General features: G+C 45.3%; 1 protein-coding gene across 19 annotated transcripts in view; it reads left to right on the top strand.

Annotated features, from left to right (window-relative positions):
- The window catches only part of ANKS1B (ankyrin repeat and sterile alpha motif domain containing 1B), a gene marked incomplete at both ends in the record, with an annotated part of 1,149,683 nt that overhangs the window by 1,105,186 nt on the left and 29,067 nt on the right, over positions 1-15,430 (top strand). For all 19 annotated transcript variants that reach the window (XM_081250042.1, XM_081250054.1, XM_081250053.1 and 16 more), the window contains 3 exons: positions 4,041-4,052; positions 5,147-5,233; positions 13,835-13,972. In XM_081250042.1, coding sequence (XP_081106168.1) covers positions 4,041-4,052; positions 5,147-5,233; positions 13,835-13,972 — 237 coding nt within the window. The remainder of the gene's footprint in view (positions 1-4,040; positions 4,053-5,146; positions 5,234-13,834; positions 13,973-15,430) is intronic.

The raw sequence follows: 15,430 nt of genomic DNA on the forward strand, positions 1-15,430 counted from the left end.
TCTCCTGTGAAGCTGGCGCTGGAGGGAGGGGATTTGAGGACTCTGGGAAACCTCAGAAATTCCACAGAGTGGGGCATAGTAAAAAGCAATTAGAAACAAAAGGGAACCACAAAAGAAAGTTTGCCCTAAGCATTTTACTGAGGAAACGGGCCTGAAGAAGAGAATTCTGTTTATACAAATAAATAAAGCTTCAATGTTTAACATACACATATGGGAGTATTCACCATCCAGAAACACAGCAAAGCATGAAGATAGGTCATAGAAACCAAGCTGCCTGAGAGCAGATGCTTTGTAAGCTGAGCAGTGGTGTCCAGACTAGGTGCCTTCCCCATCCCCCCCTCCCCGCAGTACGCGGGCCTCTCACTGCTGTGGCCTCTCCCGTTGCGGAGCACAGGCTCCGGACGCGCAGGCTCAGCAGCCATGGCTCACAGGCCCAGCCGCTCCACGGCATGCGGGATCCTCCCAGCCCGGGGCACGAACCCGTGTCCCCTGCATCGGCAGGCGGACTCTCAACCACTGCTCCACCAGGGAAGCCCCAGACTAGGTGCCTTTGTCCCTGGGCAAGAGAAGAAGGTGATTACAACACTGAAGAGAAGCTGGGGAGGGTGGGACTTCAGCTGCCTGGGATCAGCCTGAAGCTCCAAGCTCACATTTTGATATCTGAAAAGCCTTCCTAAAATGCAGTGCTTACTGTATTTCTTGCCTCCCTGGTTAGCCAGTGAAGACTCAGTATATTTACCTTCTTTCTGTGTGCTTTCATCTTTCATTAAAATTATGTGTGAATAGACCTCTCTAAAGCTCTGTAAAGTACACCATCAGAAAATCCTCTAGATTCTAGAGTCCAGAAAGAGGTTGGATCCGTATCTCTTATAGAAATATAATCACCTTAACAGAGGTGCATTACCCTGAAGACCTCCCACAGCCCCTTTGAACTCTGTAGCTGGCCAGATCCATCATCTTCTTATCTTGACTCAGTGGAAAAAGAAGTACAGTTTGGGCCGCAGGTTGGAACCTGTGGCCGCCCCCAATACCGCCATTCCTAGAGGCCTGTGCACAGCCTGCATCGTTGGGACCCCAGTGCGGCCTCCAGTTAGGAAAGCAGGGATTCTTGCCACCCACGAAAGAGAAAGAAGTGACCATCCTTTATCTTTTCTTCTTTGTTCAGCTTGGCTGGACATATGATGTGAAATCTTTGTATCAGGACAGAAATCACCGCTGATGCCCTCATTTCAGCCGAAGAGCCTGTGTCCTGACCTGCCTGTCTTTCGAGCTCCCTGGCCCCCCTCTTGGCACTCATTGCACCGTGTGCTCTGTTCTGTGTCTGCCGTCACCATTGTCCTGAAGCCGCTCTTGATAAAATCAGCAACAAAGTTTTCTACTTGCCCAAACCAGGGGTTTCACCCAGGAAACCCAGTAAAAGTAGCAGCCACTCCTATGTGTGCCAGCTGCTGTGCTAGGCACAGATTTTTAGGCCTGTTTAGTCCTCCTGGCATCAGGCACTGCTCCCACCTTCTAAGGAATCTTCTTCTTGACTTGTGATACTGCTGTCAGGTTTCAGGTTCCTTCATTGACTCTTCTTACCCATTTCTTAAGTATTAACCATCCCCTGAGGGGTGATTCTTAGACCTCCTCTAGTTCACTCTTTTTTTTTTTTTTTCGGGCCTCTCACTGCTGTGGCCTCTCCTGTCGCGGAGCACAGGCTCCGGACGCACAGGCCCAGCGGCCATGGCCCACGGGCCCAGCCGCTCTGCGGCGTGTGGGATCCTCCCGGACCGGGGCACGAACCCGCGTCCCCTGCATCGGCAGGCGGACTCTCAACCACCGCGCCACCAGGGAAGCCCTAGTTCACTCTTTGAGCCACTTTATCTGCTCCCGTATCCTCAGCCACCCCCTCAATGTGGTTGGATTTCCAGATCTGATTCTTATTTCCAGTTTCCTACTGGACATCCCCACCTGATTATCAAACTGATAATCACATTCAAGAGGGTTTCATGCAAAAGCACATTCCCCTCCCGTGTTCCTTATCTCGGCTGATGGCCTCTTTGTCCACGGCATCCTCCCGCTCACCCATCTTCTGTCTGGATCAGTCAGCAGATCCTCTTGATTCTTCCTTATCAGAATGGCGGCTCCCCTTCCATTCTTCAGAACATTACTTCAACTCAGGTGCTTAGGTTCTCCCAATTGAATTTACACCACAGCCTCCTGCCTCCCTGCATTCAGCCTCTAGCTGTTCCAGTCCATCCAACCACCAGAACTATCTTTCTGCAGCAGAGATCTGATCCCTACTTAAAAGCTTCCAGTGGATCCCGGCTTGGTGGAGTAAGTCACAGTCTTCCAAACCTATTGTACCAGCCTCATCTCCCACCAATTACCCAAACCCACTATATTATTTGTAGTTTCCAGATGTTTATATGTGTGTGTGTTGATTCTGTGGCTAAAACAGCCTCTGTGTCCTCTTCTGCCACATGGAAAATTCCTATCCAACCTTTAAGAGCCAGGTCAGTCACCCCTAGCAGGCAACCGGTGTTGGTTGAATGAATGGATGAGGACTTGCCCACTCCCTCATGCAGAGTGAGGCTCTCCCTGCTCAGCACTCCGGAAGCATTCCGTTCACATCTCTGTCCCATGTGTCAACATTTGCGATGTAGCTGCTCTCTGTATCAGACCAAGCCAGGAATGGTGATGTGTGCTTCATGTGCCCCGTCCTCTCCTTCTCCCGTGGCAGACGTCGTTCCCAACCCTCTTTACGATGGAGCCCAGACACAGGCTCAGAATCCTTCTCAACACAGCACTAGACAACCACTTTCAGCAGACCGGAGTCTGCACAAAAATCTGAGGTCTGTGTGACATCCCCCGAAGAAGACTCTGCATTTTTCCAGCACATGGGCCACCTACCTAGTATAACCACTCAACTGCTCAATGAATGAGAAATGGGTTTTTCTCTTTTCTTCAGGGGTTTTTTCTTGATACTACATGAAATGTTGGTATTTTAAACTTAGGTTAGGTGTATATTATTTCATGTTACAGATAGATCTGTCCACGAGAATATTTACAGCAAGAGATGAGCGAGGTGATTTGTTGAAACCCATTGTTACTCTCTGCAAAGAATTCTTCACACACACACACACACACACACACGCACACTCAGTCCACCAAACCACTGCCTGTTCCTGCCCCCTCTCTACAGATTCAGCCCACGGCCTTGCCTTACAATCAGCACACTGCATGTTATTTCCTCTAGCCTTTCCTTCGCTTTATCTTGCACATTGTTTAGAGCTGGTTGGATAAAGCATTAAAAAAGATAAAAGTATCTATCCTTACATTCCAATTTCATGATATCTCTTTTTGGCAATCACAAAAGAAAACTGGTGAGTCTGGGTAATTTTAAAACTAGTTAAAAAGCACTTTGAGGGAGCTGCTTTTTTCTATACTGTATGAAGCAGTTAATATTTAATAGTAATACTCTCAGTAATCCACTTTCTTTATCTTTGATGCGGATATAGTAGCTATCAAAGAGATGTGTCAAAAACAACCAGGAAAATGTGAAGCACCTTTTCCGTGGCTCAAGTGAAAGATGAAATATAATTATCATTACTGAGTTCAATGAGTTCATTCACACTATCCAACCTTCTTTCATTCTGGTCACATTTTCAGAGTTTAAAAATGGAAAATGGGTAATATAAATGAAGAAATCAAGAAAGTTCATATTTTTCTCGGTTTCGTTAATATACATAAGACAGCTGGTTGTGGAACACTCAAAGCAGAAGGCTCTTGCATGTCAGTCATAATAAGACTGTGCAATGCAGTAAACAGAACGATGAGAAAACAGTAAGAGCAGAGGAGACACAGGGTCTGGAAAAGCCTGCAGTAATCTCTAAAATAACAGTTTCACTGCGTCAACATATATCTGTAGAGCCTATTCTCTTTACTGTTTAATGAGTCTGTGCTGTCTGTGAATTACTGAAATGGTTTCCTCTCACCTTTTTATGTATTTTCTCTCCTATTATGTTCTCACCTGTCTTGTCTGGAAAATCCATCAGGCTAACTGTCAGGTAGGTTCTTCTTGATGTTTAATGTGATTATTAGGAGTATCCACAGCAGGAAATGAAGTAAACAGACTGTGAGTGACCTGTGATGAATGATGAAACTAACCAGAAAAGGCAGATGCTAAATTTTGCAGGTGCATAAAACTGTAGAAGCTGCAAACTGTAAGCACATTCAGCCATTGTGAACATCTATTGTAAGAACTTAGCCTAAGGGATTACAGCAGCTCTGAATGATAAAGTAGGTTGCCTGCACTGTCCGGTTTTGCTGTGGCTGAAAGTACAGCCTGCCCCCAGAGGGCTCAGTTGTCATGGAGTGGTATGATATCCTATGTGGCCATGACCAATTCTGCTGTAAACTATCAGCTTTTATAGATTTGGCCAGGTCCAAGAAAAATTCACAGTGATGTGTTTTTTTTAAAGATCTTTTTGATGTGGACCATTTTTAAAGTCTTTATTGAATTTGCTACAATATTGCTTCTGTTTTCATGTTTTGGTTTTTGGGCTGCGAGGCATGTGGGATCTTAGCTCCCCGACCAGGGATCAAACCCACACCCCGTGCATTGGAAGGCAAAGTCTTAACCCCTGGACCACCAGGGTAGTCCCCACAATGATGTATTTTAAATCCCTATTTTAAGTATGTATTCAGGCATGCCTTGTGCCTTGAAGAAAGAGAGAAACTAGGAAGAAATGGGGAGAGGTGGCATGTATTTTGTTAATGCCAAACTCATCCTTAGAGTTCAATCTGACATGGCTTAACTCTAGTCAAAAGAATAGCCATTTGAAACTGCATAGGGGACAGGGCTGTTCATTTCTCCCCTTGGGGTCAGGGAAAGGGCGTATTCCTTCACCCACATGAAGCAGGGGAACAAGCTCTTTTTAAATCCTCAAGTGCAAAGCAGATACTTTATAAACCCAAATCATAGCTAAGCCCAGGAGAAGAGAGACATACATTTAAATTAGAGTGTGTTTGGTGTGTGTTTGTGTGTGTGTGTGTATTGTTTTTAACTTGAGCTCATTTTTATCTTTCAAGAGAAAAAATTATGTGCTACAGTTGCCATGGAACACAGACTGCTCTAATAGCTTTCTAATTTTAATTTCAGAAGTCTACAGAGCAAATGAAGAAGGTCCCTACTATTATTCTTTCAGTCTCTTATAAAGGAGTCAAATTTATCGATGCAACGAATAAGGTGGGTACCACACCTCTCTTTGGTTTAGACACCAGATACAGTCCTGAGTAAATGATCTAAAATCCTTTGCTTCCCATCATACCCAACATCCCCCATTTTAATCACTCCTCACCCCTGACTTTCATGATCCCTAAAACAACTGTGTGTACACACACACACACACACACACACACACACACACACACACACACACACACACACACACACACACACACACACACACACACACACACACACACACACACACACACACACACACACACACACACACACACACACACATTGCATTTGGGGGCATGATCTAGGATCCCTACACATATTTTGCTTTCACTTTCCCGTGGTACCTTCCTTAGTAGACTGTGGCCACTCAGTATCTGGCATGTCCCTTTGGATCCAGAGAACGTTACAACAGAAAAAAAATCATGTCTAGTGTGAAAATGTACCAGTGTCATCATTCCTCCACCAGAGGAAGTGTCTGTTACCAGGTGAAGGGCTAGAACATTTGTCTTTTCATTTCTCCAGCGATAGGCCTGTCCTTTCTTTTGATGTATGTAATGAATACCTGACACAGGGAACCCGTGCTCTGGCGTTTACATCATATAATTGCATTTCATTCTCAACTATTGAGATGGAAGCGAGGGTTCCAACTGTATTGTTTTCTTAAGAGACACAATCAGAAAAGAAGCTCAGGCCGTGCTGTGACTCTGCGGTGACTTTGTGCTCACAGTGGGGACAGCTTGTGGGCCCTAAGGTCGAGTGTAGACATCCGGGTTGCATTTTACTTAAAAAGTGTCCTTTCTTGGCAAAGATGACAGAGTGCAGGTGCTAGACTAGAAAACTTGGGTATGACCACTCTCACCCTCCATAAATTCAAACCTGACTTGCTCCTTCTCCAAAACCCCCAGATGTCCTGCATTTTAGTTTTACATCCTTCCAACCAATAAAGTGTAGAAATAGGGGAAATGAGGTGATGCCCACTGGTAAACACCATTTGTTTTCTGGACTGCCCACCTAGTCCTCCCAGCTGGACCCACTCCACTCTGGAGAAAGGAAACAAAAGTCACAAAACAGGTGAATTTAAACAATGGAAATTTAGGACCACAGCAACTGGATTTAGATCCAGGGAAACGTCCCGTGGGCAGTGACTCTTGACCATCTATAATAAACCAGAGCATCTGAATCGACCGATTCAAAGCCTTCCCGATTTGTTTTCTGTAATGAAGAACATTGCTATGTCAGCAGTCAGATAAGCCCAAGCTCCCAAGACTACTTAGAACAACCTCCCAGGTTTAGACGCAGTTCTGAAACTCAAGCCGAAAGCTGATAACTCAGCCTGATCATGCTAGTCGCTGATACCCAAAGCACACTCAGAGTCAGATGCCTTACGTGGATGCTCCAACCCGGCAATTTGTCATTGACAGTTACTGTTGTCAGATTACAGTTATGGAAACTCTGATCAGAAAAATCCCAGTTGATTTGCTTTTTTATTTCTTGGAAGCAACTTTAGTTGCTGGTGCACAAACTTCCTTTAGCCCTAGATTATAGTCAGTTGGCTTTAAAACTTTCAAAACTTTATGGAACTCGGACTGAAGATAGCATTGCTATCACTGTTACCTAAATTTCAAGAAAGGCTTTGGCATTTGGATTTTTTTTTAACCTAACCTGGAGCAACTGTCTCTACCCCATTTGCACTTGAAAAACATGAATGGCAACATGTTATCAGCTTATGAGTCTGACAGTCTCTTAGATTAACAACCTTAGCAGGCTTGGATTCTGACAGTTTCTGAACAAGTGGTGTTTGCCCTGAGGAGTTTCCAGAGTCCTAAGGCTGTCATCCCACGAAGCTGGTGGTATGACTGGGTGCGTCTGTATTAATTGCACCCTCTCTAACCCGCTCTCCACCATCAGAGGAAGGAGAGAGCGCTATCGGCTCTGGCATTTTGCTTACAGACACATCAAGGGCCGTAGATCTTGATCTCCCAGACTTTGAGGAAATGCTTCTGCTTCAGTCGCCAGTACTTAGATGAGTTATTCATAGATCTCTGCTCACTAATGACTACTCTGGAAATCTAAGCACTGAAAGATATGCAAAAGATAATTGTGTGAATAAAGACACTAAATAAAGAAAGCCCACATTTCTTTCAAGTCCTTACAGTGTGGTCCTCAGCCTGTTTTCAAAATCCAGAGCAAAGGCAAAGTGCATATGTTGGTAGCAGGTGGAGCCAACCTCTCTATGACTATATGACAACGTGTGCCTGGCTTTTTCAGGAATTTGGGGACATCGACTTCAACACTGGGGCTGAACAGGGTCCCCATCCCAGTGTCCTGTGACGTAGTGACCTACCCCAGTCTAATGGTGGATAGGGAGAGGGTGGGTGACTCGGGGCCGTGGTCTAGGACTTAGTGTGTGAGAAGCCAAAGCAGAGAGCTTATATTAGAAGGTGGAAGAAAGAAACGGTGTAGGGCTGTGTTGGTGGAGTTTGGGGAAGGCTGAGAAACACCGCTAGCCAGGGCTGAAGGCCTGGTTTCAGGGGGCGCAGGGGAGCCAGTGTTGAAGGGTCGTCCTCAGGTTGTGGTATGAAAGGAACTGTGCGCATCCAGCAGTGTCCGCAGTGGCATCATGCGTGCCACTTGGTCCTGTACAAAGACCAGCCTCTAATTAATACCCACAGCAGGAAAGGAGCAGATTGATAAACTCCAGGTCCTGCTTTCGGTTTGCACCAGAGATTCCTCCCCTGGGAAGCATCTGGGGGGAACCACTTTGATTTGAAGTGAAGGACTTTTTTTTTTTTTTTTTTTTTTTTTTTTTTTTTTTTTTGCTGTACGCGGGCCTCTCACTGCTGTGGCCTCTCCCGTTGCGGAGCACAGGCTCCGGACACACAGGCTCCGCGGCCATGGCTCGCGGGCCCAGCCGCTCCGCGGCACGTGGGATCTTCCGGGATCGGGGCGCGAACCCGTGTCCCCTGCATCGGCAGGTGGACTCTCAACCACTGCGCCACCAGGGAAGCCCCGAAGTGAAGGACTTTTGACTCATAGACATCTGTGAAGACCTCACAATTTGTGGTGCTTGTGAGCACTAAGCCTGTAGTAAGACACAACCAGAAGTCACAGCTTATTGTTCATGTTTGATGTTTTTTTTTCCAAATGCTCATCATTTTTTTAAATTAATCTATATTTATTTATTTATTTATTGGCTGCGTTGGGTCTTCGTTGCTGCACATGGGCTTTCTCTAGCTGTGGCGAGCGGGGGCTACTCTTTCTTGCGGTGCATGGACTTCTCATTGCAGTGGCTTCTTTTGTTGCAGAGCACGGGCTCTAGGCACACAGGCTTCAGTAGTTGTGGCACTTGGGCTCAGTAGTTGTGGCTCGCAAGCTGTAGAGCGCAAGCTCAGTAGTTGTGGCGCATGGGCTTAGTTGCTCCGTATTATGTGGGATCTTCCCGGACCAGGGCTCGAACCCATGTCCCCTGCATTGGCAGGCGGATTCTTAACCACTGCACCACCAGGGAAGTCCCCTGTACTTTATTGTTAAACGGTCCTCTCCTAACCACCACATCTCTGTAACCCTACCCTGGTCAGATAGAGGGGGTGTGTTCAGCCTGCACTGGACGCGTAGAGTAATCGAAGGCCTCAGACCTTCACTAAGTGACTGCCCTGCAGTCACACAGCTAGCTGGTCATGGAGAAGGACTAAAACTTAACTTTCCCACTCCCTCACCTAACGCTTTTTCACTTTCACTCCATGCTACCTTCCACCAGTTCGTTTGATGTGCAGTGGATACTTAATTAGGTGTTAATGACTCTTCCACTCCTTCTAGCCCCCATTAGACTGTGTGAAAGATGAACCCTCCAGCAAAGCACTTCTTTCCTTTTACTCTAATATAAAGTACCAGCTTTGGCTGAGTTCATGGGGAAGGGTTAGGTGCCTAGTTGTAAACTTGTAAACCTGTTACCTAGCAACTTGGGAAATGAATTGAGTCACTAAACCTGATAAGAAGGAAGAAGTGGAAAATGATCTTGAATTAAAAATGGAACTTGGATTAGATTTATACTAAAGTGTTATAGGTAAATCACGCCAGCTTTCTGTAGATCCATAGCCCAGAGGTACTCTAGCATGGCATTTTGCCACGAGGGCTACAACTGCTTAGTTCCAGACCCATCTTCAGATCAGCAGGGTCTTCCAAGAGGTGACACCGTCCCCACGTCCAGTGCTTGGCTGAGGGTGGGTTGCATTTTGCCTTCCTGCTGTGACCCCCTCCTCAGTCTTCTCATCCAGCTAAATTAGGAACAATGCAGTGCCTGGGTTGGTTTGTTAGTTTGTTTTTAATTTATTTATTTTATTTATTTTTGGCTGCGTTGGGTCTTTGTTGTGCGTGGGCTTTCTCTAGTTGCGGCGAGCGGGGGCTACTCTTTGTTGCGGTGCGTGGGCTTCTCATTGCGGTGGCTCCTCTTGTTGTGGAGCAGGGGCTCTAGGCACTCGGGCTTCAGCAGTTGTGGCTCGTGGGCTCTAGAGCGCAGGCTCAGTAGTTGTGGCGCACGGGCTCAGTTGCTCCACAGTGTGTGGAATCTTCCCAGACCAGGGCTTGAACCCATGTCCCCTGCATTGGCAGGTGGATTCTTAACCACTGCGCCACCAGGGAAGCCCAGTTTGTTTGTTTTGAATGTCAGCTTCAAACAGGGCTTATGCTATTGTTTTAGGCACAGATTAACTTGGAACTTCTGCCTAAACAAGTGCCAGTTGTTTTTTATAGCACACGTTTCTAAAAAGCTCGAGTCAGATTAAGAGTGTGTGCTGTCCTCATCGGCACCACCCTCTCTGCAGGTCTCCTTCAGGTAGCCCTCGACCAGGGCGGCTGCCTCTATGTGGGGGGCGCTCTCTGGAGGGGTGCTACATTGTCTCCCTCAGAAAAGGCCTGGCCTGCGGAGGAGACTCAGAGAAGGGCCCTACCTGTCATAGTCAGGAGTGAGGGAAGCAGGGAGAGGCCAGTTTCTAGGCCCATCACTTCGTTATCACACCCCCTTCTGAGACCGTCTCTGTTAATTGGCTGAACCAAACAAGTCTCTTCTACACCCACCAGCCAGATACCTCTTCAGCTGTTTCTCTACATGATGAAAGGCGACAGACAAGAAAAAGAATCACTCCCTGTTGAAGGGTACTGAGCTGCCAATTTTTCTAGCCAAAGAAGCGGCAGGGTGACCCCAGTCCTGGCTTGAGCCTTTTAAAAGCCCCAGTCTCCTTAGAACATGCTTAGATATGGAGGCTCAGCTGCATAAAGGCGTCCACTGTAAACTGAGGAACATCACCTGTACCTCATGATGATGTCAGCTTTTAATTTATGGAGGAGCCACTAATGACAGGGTGGAAAGAATGTATCCTTCCTTGACTTCTCCAAGGAGGAAACAACTGTGCAGTCTCCATTTCATCTCCAGCTGTAGTATCCTTAGTCTTGGAGTAATTGTACACATAGAGAACTAGCCTCGCTGTTCTGCAGAGGTGGGCAGTGCAGACTGATGGCAGTGTCTCCGTGTCACCTAATGCACATTTGTGTGCCTGACGCACAGTGAGGCTAAGCAAACTGAACGTCAGAGTTTGGGGCAGAGAAAAGTTTATTGCAGGGCCAAGCAAGGAGAACGGGTGGCTCATGCCCCCAAAATCCCCAAACTCCTCAAAGGGTTTCAGCAAAACATTTTTAAAGGCCAGGTGAGGGAGGGGCGTCCCAGGGTATGTGATCAGCTCGTGCACAGTTTTCTGATTGGTTGATGATGATCAATCCTTAGGCTCTGGAAGGTCTGGGGGCTACATGCTCATGATCATTGGTAGTTAATTTTTTCCTTTTGGTGGTGGTTTTGAGCCTCTGAAAAACTCAGGGAATATGCATGAGATACTATTATCTGGGTACTTCTGAGAGGAGGTACAACAGAGGACATGAGGGAGGGGTATGTCCTGAGAAGGCCCCTGCTCAGTTACATCAGTAGTGAGATCCAGGTCCTCACCACACTCTAGCACCACGGATATATTAGGAAGTTCTGTTCAAAATACCTCCCTACACAGTCCATTGCTATGAATTCATTTAAAAGCAAATTTTTTAAGTGCCAATTAGGATGACTGAGTGCCAATAACATGAGTTATTCTTAACTGATTGTAGAATGTCTGTATTAGCTTGCCTTTCCTCTAGTTTAGACTATGGGAACAGAGGAATAAAAGTTTCAACAGTGGGAGAGGAGGCTGATTTGGGGACATGGAGCAACACAGAGGAGGGCAGGCCTCAGAGTTTAAAAGACAGCCCTGGGCTCCTGGAGATTAGAGAAGAGGGGGCCAGTTTCCAGAAAATTGGGAGGGAGGATCCAGAAAGAGGAGAAATGTCTTAGTGCTATAGTAAATTACCATAGACTGGGTTGCTTAAACCATGAATATTTATTTCTCACAGTTTTGGAGGCTGGAAAGTCCAAGATGAAGTCACCAGCAGATTCAGTGTCTGATGAGAGCCCCCATTCCCTGCTTCATAAATGGCCATCTTTCTGCTGTGTTCTCACACGGCAGAGAGAGCCAGCTAGCTCTCTTGCCTTGTCTTGTAAAGGCACTAATAGCATTCACGAGAGCTCCACCCTCATGACCTAATCACATCCTAAAGGCCCACCTCCAAGCACCATCACACTAGGGGGCTAGAATTTCCAGATACAAACTTGGGGAGGATGCAAACATGCAGTTCATAATTAAGAGAGATCTCCAAAGATACACTTTACCTACTTTACAGTTTTTCCCTGGGCCACAGTGCTGTTACACACTATTGAAAATTGTCAGGAGTGACATCTTGTGAATTGGCAAGATTCAGGGAATTCAGTGCAATAAAAATCACAGGGCGCTTTTCACTGTTAACACTTTCCCGAGAAGTTGATCAACCTTATGCTAGTAAAAAAAAAAAAAAAAAAAAAAGGTCTCAAGAACACAAAATGCCAATTTAGTTAAAAGTTGGAGCCAATGCTCTATTTTCAGTAATAGTGGATCCTGGACAGGTGAGACCAAATCCACAGGCTTCCCGAAGTAATCGCAGCCCCCAATTAAAATGATGGTGGAGGCTCTCAGCACCTGCTAACATCGTGCCTATAAAGACCATGCAGATCTCATTAATTTTAAATTTAAGACTCACCGAGTTCCTAATTTAGTTTTCTCCTTGAAGATGCCAGAAGAGGATCAGCACCTTCTATTTTGAAACTCTATCTTGCGATAGGATGTTACTTGTTTATGGGATTCTGATTTCAATTTGAGTTATTTTTGACAGCGCTGCATGTAGCGTCAACATACAGGGTCACTGTGAAGAACGTCTTAATTTAATTTTCTTTTATGTGTTAATTCTGTAATTGCTTACCAACCACGTAGCTCAGTAGAGTGAGGGGCGTGAAGTACTTGCTGGGGGCGCTGGCAGGGAAGGGCATTTTGTAAGCATTTTTAGACATTGATGGCTATACACGGAGCATTATATTCGCTCAGGTTATTTAAGACTGTGCAGTTACAAAGTAATTAGGGTAACTAAAGCATTGAGGGTTTTAGATCTATGACAACTGCAAAAACATAAATGGGATATTGTGAGGTTAAGAAATGTTTTCATGATTATGTGAAATCTTTTGCTTCTGAAATACATCAGTGTATCAAAAGAAGTTTCTGGCTGGGTTTGCAGCCCAGATGATGCTCCTTGGTTATTTTGTGCTTCGGGATAATGGTACTTAAACCTTTCCTCAGTTACCTCCCACCGATTATTCTTAGAGGTAGGTTGGGATGAGGGGGCTGGCAGGGAGATGGCATGAAAAAGTGCTAGCCGAGAGAAAAGATGAAATTATGTTAAACCAGTGAGAGAGAGGTGGGGCTGAGAGGTATTGCAACATAATTTCAGGCGCAGTTCCACTACCTGCCCTGCATAACTTACACTCTCTGAGTACTGGTTTCACCACCTGTGAGCTGATGACGAGGATAACCACAGCACCACTCATAATTGTACACAGCGGGTATAGTGAGCAAAGCGTTGTCATCCACGGGGCGCTGCATCTAGCATGCAGCGTGGTGTTTCCCTCATCCCACCCTTACACCTTAGTCTCCACGGAGTCTTCATGAGAGAGCACCTTGATGTGCCCTCGCCTACCTGCCTTGGCTCTGGGGAGCTAGGGGCCAGGCACAAGACAACAGGTAAAAGATGGTGAGGGGTCAGCCTCCCGGCAGGCAGAACAACATGGCAGGTGATCCTTTCCAGACAGAGTTAGCAGGAGGCAGCGCTGACTCTACATGGAAAATGGAAACAGTAAAATGCTTAGTAGTTACTTTTTTTTTTTTAAAAAGTGTCTGCCACCCAGGCGGCTTCTGCACACGGCACCATGTGAGAACTGCTGCTCCAGGACAGGACTATTTTAGTTTGTTTTTAATTAAACGAAAGCATTCCTTCCAGACCTGGTGTACCTTTGCCCACGGATAGTGTGTTGAATCACTTTGAATGTTGCTGCTCTAGAACATTCTAGGACGAGGGAAAGCAACTGCTTCCCAGATCATTTGCCTTGGTTCTAAAATATGCTGGTTTGCAGAGGAAAACAATGGTCGTTTGTGTCATTTCTTCCAGAACATAATTGCCGAACATGAAATTCGTAATATCTCCTGTGCTGCCCAGGACCCAGAAGACCTCTCAACATTTGCTTATATCACAAAAGATTTGAAGTCCAATCACCACTACTGTCACGTGTTTACTGCCTTCGATGTGGTGAGTAACTACCCTCTTTGGACAAACTCAATATTTCCCTGAATACACCTGGACTTTATTGAAAGCCCAGCTTGCGATTTAGATGCTTGGCTTGTTTACCAAGTTTTAAGGTATACCTGGTGTAAGGTATTTTGCAGACTCAGATTTTCTGAGTTTTTTCTGTATTTTCATTCATTCATTAAATTTAGAACTCCACTTCTATCCAGTATCTGAACCGTCATTGCTCAGTTACTAACCTCACTTTTCATATCAGACGAGTTCCTTTCTTTCTCTGGTACCAAAATATAGTAAATGTCTTCCAGCCTTTCTGTTCCTTTGCTATGTCTGTTGGTTTCTTTGGTAGCCATTTCTAACTAGTAGGGCGTGATAATCTAGGTTTGTTTGGAGGAAAAATAAATTCAGTGCCTCATACAATATTTGTGGTTTTCTATATTGAATAGTAGTTAAATTAGACATTTGTAAATAATAATTGGGAACAGCAAGGTTTGGTCCATTTGAATATGGCCCGTATTCAGAAGTTAGTCTTGTAATGACGTCCTTATGGTGTTACACTACCTATAGTCCTATTTGTCATTAAGTCTAAAAACTAGCCCATATATTACAAGCTTGGAAAATGGAAGCAATTCTAGAAAATAACAAGTATTCCTTCTTCTACCTTCAAGATGGTACAAAGTGCTTGAGGATAACTCTATTGTAGTACATTGGGCATTCTAAATTTGAAGCAGACAGAACAGAGACAGCTACAACCATGAAATAATTTGTAATCAGAATTCTAAAATGTCACTTTAATTTGACAATTCTGCTCTGCTCAAGTTTTGAAATACACATGTTTAAAGCATTACACAGAAATTGCAGTATAATATATGCTTGAGAGGCCAGCCCACAGTTCAGTGTCATGGGTAAGACTGCTTGAAGCAATCATTTTTAGTTCTGACAAACTCCCATGGACCAAGGACCACAGTAACCCAGAATTTACCCCATCCTAAGGGATGTTAGGCTCATGCCCAGAACGTTGTATCGGGCTGCATGTGGCCCATCCCTTTCAAGTTTGGAAGATTGAAAACAGGAAAGAATGCTATGTGCCTGTAATTTTTTTTTCTATTTTGAGAGGCATGAGGAGAATAGTATACAGGTGGTCTGTGTTAACAGTAAGGACTGCAAAGCCAAGCCCTCAAAGGCTGCTCTAGATACCTCTGGATGCGTTTGTTTGCATGGGATCAACAGTGTTGATTAAAACCATGTCAGCATTAGGTTTCTGGTGCCTTAGACATAACTTGCCATTCTTGTGAAATGCAATTGTTTCTTTTTTTAGCATTTTTAAAAAATATTTATTTATTTGGTCGCACCAGGTCTTAGTTGTGGCAGGTGGGCTCCTTAGTTGTGGCATGCAGGCTTCTTAGTTGCAGCATGCATGTGGGATCTAGTTCCCTGACCAGGGATCAAACTCGGTCCCCCTGC

This window comes from Mesoplodon bidens, assembly GCF_964165515.1.
Source record: "Mesoplodon bidens genome assembly, chromosome: 11".
Classification (NCBI taxonomy): domain Eukaryota; kingdom Metazoa; phylum Chordata; class Mammalia; order Artiodactyla; family Ziphiidae; genus Mesoplodon; species Mesoplodon bidens.